The 8,086-nt window shown below is 45.9% G+C and overlaps 1 protein-coding gene and 1 pseudogene across 4 annotated transcripts; one reads left to right on the plus strand and one right to left on the minus strand.

The window, feature by feature from the left end:
* The first annotated feature begins 555 nt into the window (after nt 1-555).
* Nucleotides 556-5,382, plus strand: LOC136527861 (putative disease resistance protein RGA4). Of its 4 annotated transcripts, XM_066520715.1 has the most exons (5): nt 556-834; nt 1,597-1,742; nt 1,826-1,908; nt 2,041-3,570; nt 3,670-5,382. In XM_066520715.1, the coding sequence occupies exons 4-5, from the start codon at nt 2,052-2,054 to the stop codon at nt 5,184-5,186; spliced, it is 3,036 nt and encodes a 1,011-aa protein (XP_066376812.1). In that variant the 5' UTR covers nt 556-834; nt 1,597-1,742; nt 1,826-1,908; nt 2,041-2,051; the 3' UTR covers nt 5,187-5,382. The 4 variants fall into 4 exon arrangements, with proteins under 4 accessions (XP_066376812.1, XP_066376810.1, XP_066376809.1 ...); XM_066520713.1 differs by having other exon boundaries at nt 1,826-1,938; nt 2,041-5,382; XM_066520712.1 differs by having other exon boundaries at nt 2,041-5,382.
* Nucleotides 5,383-5,659: 277 nt separating this feature from the next.
* LOC136528378 (MLO-like protein 5) lies at nt 5,660-6,173 on the minus strand (annotated as a pseudogene).
* Between the last annotated feature and the right edge of the window lie 1,913 nt (nt 6,174-8,086).

Below are 8,086 nucleotides of genomic sequence, written 5' to 3' on the forward strand. Positions count from 1 at the left end.
GAAATGCAACTATGCAAGCTATACTAAAGTAGATGGGTACCTGACATTTTGCTGGAATGAAAGACCACGCTCTTTGGTGGAAAGCCTTAAGACCTCATATTTCGGACTAGATTGTTTTAATTAGCAATTGCAGAATAGGGTATTTGGGGTACCTGGACAGGCAGACAGAAGATGGGTAGAGAGTTTATCGCCGCCGGCCACCAGCAAGTCGTCACTGTGATTTGCGCCAAGCGTCTTTGAGACGCGAGACAGAGAACGAACGAGCGGCCGCTGGGCGCTGGGCACCGGCGCCGCTTGCCAAATGCTAGAACAATGGAGATCGGAAGATGAAACGACGACTACTCAGTCCAGGGCTCCAGGCTGTAGCGGAGACTGGAGGCAAACGTTTGGCTTTTTGGGCTGCTATCTGATTGCAATTTACATTTACGTAATATAATCATGTTCCATGTAGAAGATGGGCCGAACTGCTGGGCTGCTAACTCGCTGGGTCCAACATGTTTTCTACAGGGGTGCAATGTGCTGAAAAATCCCTGGGTATAACAAGCTACGGCAAAGTCGTCGGTGTCGGCCGACCCCGATGCCTTCACGTAGCTTCGCCCCTGATTCCTGCAGCCGGAGGGAGACCAAGGGCGCGACGCGCGGCGGACCCTTTCTCCCGCGGCCATAGCCGTAGCCGTAGCTAGGAAGGCGAGGCGAGGCGAGGACCATCTCGTTCCCTTGCGCGTCTAGAGCGGGGCGAGAGCTTGGAGCTGAGTTGACAGAGGTGAAGCCGCCGCTGCAGCTCCGTCCTAGCGAGGAAGGGATCTATCAGAATCTTCGTCAGTCCTTGTAGTGGTAAGCCCCAATCAATCCCTTCATTGTCTCATCTAATCTAACCTTGTAGTCGGGCAAAGCAAATGACTTGTTGCTGCAAGCTTATATTACCACAAGTATATATTATTTCACGCTTCCTAGAGTGCAGGTGCCTCGGCACCTGACAACTGAATGTTACGATGCTGGATGTATATCACAGTATCACACAGAAATACAAGTAGCTAGCATAACATGGATATGGTAGTAATCGATCTCGAGCAGATGCTCGCCGCCGTCTCGAGCTGCAGCTCGCCTGTTCTTCGATTACAACCAAATCGAGTTCATCTTGAGCAAGAAGAAGCCTATAAGTAGAAGACAGCAGCCGTGCTTCAACCGTTTGCTAGCAAATGGGCTCAACCTTTGCTAACCCACTCTGGCCCATTGAAGATGACATTGGATTCCTGGGTCCTAAGTCCATTAGACTTCTCTTCTGTTGCCCAAGCCAAATCCCAATTCCTTGATTCTGTCTATCAGCGACAGAACATACATCTGCAGCAATGCAGGTATATGACACTGAATGAAAGAAATTTTTTAGAAAGGCGGCAAGAGCTTTGCCAATTTTTATTAGACGAGGGAAAAGAAAAAAAACAGCGTTTACAAAAGTAACAACTACTCCGTATGCGACTACAACGACTAGTACTACTCTTACGGCTCAGCAGGCCGCCGGTTAAAACGCAACTTCAAAACCATCTGATTTACATCCAATGGATGAGAATCATTGTCTGATTTAATGCAAAATTTCAGGCACCTGGCATAGCAGCATCAGAACGGACCAGCAGTGGAGGAAAGCCAATCTCCTCCGTCAGAGGTTGGACACAGATTCTTACAAACTAGCCTGTATAAGCTGACCAGCCACACTGTTTTCACACGAACAAACAAAACAATACTAGGTAATTAGTATTGCCTATTTGTTCGATTAATTACCTTGTCTTGCAAATACTAGCAAGTGACCCCTTCAGTTTTTGCCTTGCAGATTAAACATATGGCATAATTAAGCCGCTGGCAGTTGGGTGCATCTGGCATCACCAAACCTCTGTCTTAATTACTTCCCTTCCTGTAAGTCCCTGCCTTGTATTGTACTCCTATGTAAGCTAAGATCGACCTACAAGTTTCACATACTCCAAATGATTGATAGGGATTATTGACTTCTCTAATGCTCAACGCGTCCATTATTTTATTTTTGTCCAGGACAAGCCAGCATGAGCCTATCCAAGGCTATTGGAGTCATTAGTGGCATCAATGAGTTTGGTAACTTGTTCCAGTTGGTCACATCTGCTGTCTCATATGTGCGTTCCAAGTGGAATGGATCACAGGAGACACAACAACTTAAACAAGAACATTTACTGCAGTTGCAAAGTGACCTTCAACGCCTTACTGATACTCTACCAGCAATGTACAACCTCATTGATCGAGCAGAGTGGAGGATCCATGTACCCTCTGTGGCACAGCTCCTTCCAAAACTCAAGGATGCAGTGTATGATGCGGAGGACCTTCTGGATGAGTTCAGATGGTACAAGCTGAAGCTGGAAATTGAGGGCAATAATGGTGTATCCCAGATCTCTCCTTTCATTGACTTCTTTCACAGTGTCACTCATGGAAGCTTCAACAAAGTGACTGATATACAGACCAGGTTAAGTCATATTTCTGCCCAGCTTGAGAAGATGGGCATGCATGAGGCAACTCCACGGTTTGACAAATCGGTCAGGCCACCGACCACATCTTTCCGCACTGAGCCAAACATACTTGGTCGAGACAAGGAACTGAAGGAGGTGATGAGATTGCTTGGTGTACCAGCACCAGACCATGGTAGCAGTAGCAGGTGCAGGTCTACTTCCAAACGGAAGAGAACTGCTTCTATTGCAGCCGATAGTACTGAACCAATAAGGATACCATCTGTTCCTGTTTTGCCAATAGTTGGAATCGGGGGTGTTGGAAAAACTACTTTGGCCCAAGAGATCACTACACTTCCAAGTGTTAAATCCCACTTTGACAATATCATTTGGATTTGTGTCTCGGATGACTTCGATGAGGAGAGGTTTACTAAAGTTGTCATAAAATCTCTATCTAGAAAAGAGGCAACGGCCGATAATTTAGACGATCTTCAACAAGTTCTTGCTGAAGAAGCTGGGAAAAAAAGGTTCTTGCTCATCCTTGATGACATTTGGCCTGCTGCCTTGAATGATGGGCAGTGTTGGAGGAAATTTTGTGCACCTCTCACAAAAGTACTTAAGGGAAGTATGTTGCTGGTGACCACTAGGTTTGCAGAGGTTGCTGATATAGTGGGCACGATGGAGTCCTTTGTATTGGAAGGCTTGAAAGAAGATGTATTTTGGGATTTTTTCAAACTATGTGTGTTTGGGTCTGAGGATTCTCACATTGATCCACAGTTAGAGCAGATTGGTAAGAGCATACTTGTAAAGCTCAAGGGTACTCCTTTAGCCGCCAAAACTATTGGAAGGCTTTTACGAAAGAGCCTTACCTCTGCGCATTGGAATGATATACTAAACAACGAACTGTGGCAAATTGAACAAAAGGAAACCGACATTTTGCCAGCTCTTCGGTTGAGCTACATGTATCTACCTTTCCATTTGAAGAGATGCTTCTCATTTTGTGCTGTATACCCCAAAGATTACAATTTTGAGAAGGCTATTCTAGCTGAAATTTGGGTGGCAGAAGGATTTGTGGAACCTCAAGGTAGCATTCCACTTCAACATATCGGTGAGCAGTACTTTGAAGACCTTGTAAATCTGTCCTTCTTCCATAAACTCCGTGGTAAATATGTAATACATGACTTGATGCATGACATGGCGCTTCTAGTGTCCAAGGACGAATGCTTCATTGTAAAGAATACAAGTGGGATCGAAAAAGTTCCTCCAAGTGTTCGCCATCTGTCGATACTATCAAGTGGTGGTGTTAAGTGTTCTGATTTAATGAGCCTATGCAAGCACACAAAGCTGCGCACCCTGCTTTGCAACAAGTATTTCAGGAGTGAGATTTTATCTTCTCTGATGGATTGCTGGTTTGATGAACTTGGGTGCCTGCGTGTTTTCTTTTGTGCCTTCAAACTGGAACAATTACCAGAGAGGATAGGCAATCTGAAACATCTCCGGTACCTTGGAATCTCCAGAAAATGCCATTTCAATGAAGTTCCTTCATCATTCTGGAGCCTCTATAACTTGCAGATTTTGTATGCCAGGAAATGCACATTTCAAAGATTTCACATAGGTGCCAGTAAGCTAATCAATCTGCAAAAGTTTGAATCACGTATTCTTGAAATGAAAGTCGATGCTAAGGAGTTGGGAGAGCAAATTGGGTTCATAAACAATTTTCCAGATATAAAAGATTTGGTTATATATAATCTAGGCGCAATAAGCAAGGATCATGCAGCAATGGTGGAACTTAGGAAGAGGAAAGATCTTACTAGTTTGACTCTGAGTTGGTTCAATGAGATAGAAGTGCTTGCAGAGCACAATGAGATAGAAGTGATTCCATTGCACAATGTGATAGAAGTGCTTCAAGCCCTACAACCTCCAACCAATGTGAAATCTGTGCGCATCCAGGGTTATCCAGGTGAATATTTTCCAACCTGGTTTTCTGGTTCTGATGGACTCAATGCCATGCCATTTTCTGGTACAATTTTGTCATCAGTAACAGAACTGAGCATTGAAGGGTGTCAGAACCTAAGTGATTGCAGATTGGACGTACCTGCCATCAGAAAAATAGAGATTGCGCATTGCAGAAATTTAAAATCAGTACGAATGGAACACTTGGAAGATTCAACTTTTTTCCTTCAAGAACTGAAGGTGTACAATTGTCCAAACATCACATATCTGTTGGCCCCGTCCATAAGAAAACTCGAACTGAAGAATTCTGGCAACCTCGGAGACAGCATCGATTGCAGTTCCCTTACCACCTTGCATCTATCATGTGACCATCTGACATCCATGGACCTACAAAAATGGAGCCTTCCATTGCTACAGGAGCTCAGGATCAGTGACTGTCCATGTCTGATATCTATTAGAGACTCTGAACAGGTACCCACTGACCTTTCCCTTGGCTGGGCCAGACGACGCAGCACTGGGAAATTCCCGTTCCTCACTCACCTAACTATCGGAGGGTGCCGCAAGCTGGAAACTCTTGATGGCCTCCTAACACATCAATATCTCCCTGCCATCAAAGATCTGACCATTTTGTTTTGTCCACGTCTCAACTGGCAAAGTGGAATGATGTTGCCGTCCTCCATCCAAAGGCTCCAGTTATTTGTTTCTGGGAATCTCTCTCCCAGCTGCCTGGTGAGCCACACATCGACATCCCTGCAAGAACTAAGTGGCTAAACTGGAGTGGAGTATTTACCTCGGTCACTCAATTCTTGTTTTCTTCAAATCAAACTAGCTATCTTATGTTTGATCAGGTTTATAGAACATGAGTATTTGCATTTATGAATCCAAATAAGTTCACTGAAAGTAAATTCTTCGATATAGCTACACTGTACTGTGGTTTATAAATTAAAAACAAAATTAAGAGAGATTGTTTCTGCATACTGCTAAGGTATGTTCCTATACACCGTACGTACGCATGCATAGTTCATAGTTCATGGTACATTACATGCGGCGAACGTACGCATGTTGATTGCTACTGGTACAATTAATTACATACAATATATATATATATATATATATATATATATATATATATATATATATATATATATATATATATATATATATATATATATATATATATATATAGAAAGCTGGATCGATCGAGTTAAAGGTTGCATTGCTTCATGAGGAGGCGGCGGATGGATCAGTCGTCGATCGATCTTGATGAAGTCGATCGTACTTGCCTTCCTGGCCTTTCTTGCCGCTGCCGGCCTGCAGCGCCGTGTAGTGCCGGCGTCGTCTCCAGCTAGCGTTCCTCTACGCGTCGCCGTCGGCCTTGGTGGGGCTGCCGGCGGCGGTGGGGAGCCCCCGCAGCCGCCGTGCTCGTGCTTGGAGCTGGTGGGGTGCTTCTTCTTGGCGCCGGCGCGCCAGTTCTTGAGGGCCTTAGAGGTCTGCTCGTCGAAGATGTACTGCTTCATGGTGGAGCCCATCTGGAAGACGAGCGCGTACAGCGGGAGCGTCACGTAGCTGCACAGCACCTGGACCACCACCCTGCATGCATAGAGATCATCGTTCGTAATGTATGTTGTTGTTTATATTCTTGCACTACATCTGCATCTGCATTCATGTCAGATCGATCAGTTCACGAACGAAGGGTACGTACCCAAGGCAGAGGCGTGCAAAGAAGAATTCTTTGGAGTCGTTGAAGCACGAGTCCATCGCGTACTCATACCGCATTCAGGTTCAAACAGACAACATCTGAATGAGGCAGAATTGTATGCATGTTGTTAATTGAAATTCTAGGTGGTGGGTACCACGGTCAAACAGAGAGAGATATGTACCAGAATCCAGAGGAAGTAGATGATCCGGAAGCCATTCTGCCGAGACAGAGAGCATGCATATGCAGAGCAAGGACAGACAGACAATCTAGTTCAGTTCAGATTCAGACTTGAGAGTTGAGACTGACTGAGCACATTGCAAATTGGTTGCAAAGTTGAATAAAGCATGCATGCAATGGAATGGAGAGACACAAGATAACATATATATATAAATGTTGATTGACAGTTTAATATATATACAAATTCGATCAGCAGAACAACCCAAGATACAGGAGTATGTAATGTACCATTGGAGAACTCATAGTCTTGCCCTGCAGCTTCTTTCTCCCACTCTTTCCATGCACGTATCTGCATGCTTCAAAGACGTACATATCATCATTAATTCATTATTAGCTTCTTCATTCCACTGCAAACACACCTACATTAGTAGTAGTAGTAAATAAAGGAAACTGATTGAAATCGACCTTGGCCCTGCCGAGCGCCATGGTGATGGCACTGTAGGAGACTTGGAAGACGGCGAGGAAGAAGATGAAGATGTGCAGGGGCGTTGATGGAGATGGGCGACACCTTCCCCTCGGGGCACTTTGTCTTCATGCTCGCCTCCGCCAGCATCCTGGCGTTGTGGGCGTAGTAGGGCGGCGATTAGGTACTCCAGCGAGGACATTGCTGCAATCCAACAAGTATTCCCATGCCAAGTCCAGCCATTCCCTTGCAAGTATCTGGGCGCACCTCTGTCGCTATCCAGGCTGCGCCGTGCAGACGAGCAGCTGCTTGTTGACGCATCCCGACATGGAAGGCTGGCCTAATGACGAACGCGGGACGAGCGACATTAACACACACAGACTACCCTCTCTGCAGTACCAGTGCACGTCTCCATCTGCTGCTGCCTGTCGGCATGTGCCATTGCCGAAATAGACAAGAGACGCCGGTCTTTCCTTTGGAGTGGCACTGAGTCTATGACCGGTGGAAAGTGCCGAGTTGCGTTGCGCATCGTGTGTGCGCCCAAAGAGAACGGCGGCCTGGGTATACCGGACCTACGTATGCGCTGCGCCTGAGATGTGAGATGGGAGTGGCTGCGGAGGACAGACACTGACTCGGCCTGGGCGCTAGCCTCCCTTCGACTCCAGAACGAGTGGTCGCCTGCATGTTCTGAGCTACAGTGTCCGTGCAATTGGGAGACGGTGCGACCGCACGCTTCTGAACAGACAACTGGTTGTCGGACGGAGCGATCTGCTCTCTCGCGCCGAATTTGTTCAGGGCGGTTGGCCGTCGATGCCGCGACCGCACAGTGAGGGCCTGTACAAGGCTCATGCACTTTTGCATGTTCATCTTGCCACGGTGGAGGTCAGAGCAGCCTGCCATAGGCGCTTACGGAGAGAAGCGGCGCTCAACCAAGCAGCGGACGCTTGGATGCGAACTCAGGCGCCTGGGCGCTCTGACAACATAAAAACTAATGTTGGTCGTGCATTGTAGCTCAAGGCTACTAAAGCAGGCTCTTGTGATTTTAAATCATCTCAGTAGATGTTACCATTGAAAGGTAAGGCCCTGTTTGGATGTTGCAGTTTTGGAAAAACTGCAGTATTATAAAAACTGTGGTTTTATAAGCCAAAGAGACACAAAACTGTGGTTTAGAAAAATGAGGTCACGAGTGAAGTTTCTAAAACTCCAAAAAGACTACAGTTTTGATAAAACCATGGTTTTTAGAGACTACAAGATTTGTTGTATCCAAACACCTGGTAGCTTTTGAAAACCAAAGTATTTTGTAAAACCATAGTATTTTCTCCAATACTTTAA

This window comes from Miscanthus floridulus, chromosome 19 (genome assembly GCF_019320115.1).
Source record: "Miscanthus floridulus cultivar M001 chromosome 19, ASM1932011v1, whole genome shotgun sequence".
Taxonomy (NCBI): Eukaryota; Viridiplantae; Streptophyta; class Magnoliopsida; order Poales; family Poaceae; genus Miscanthus; species Miscanthus floridulus.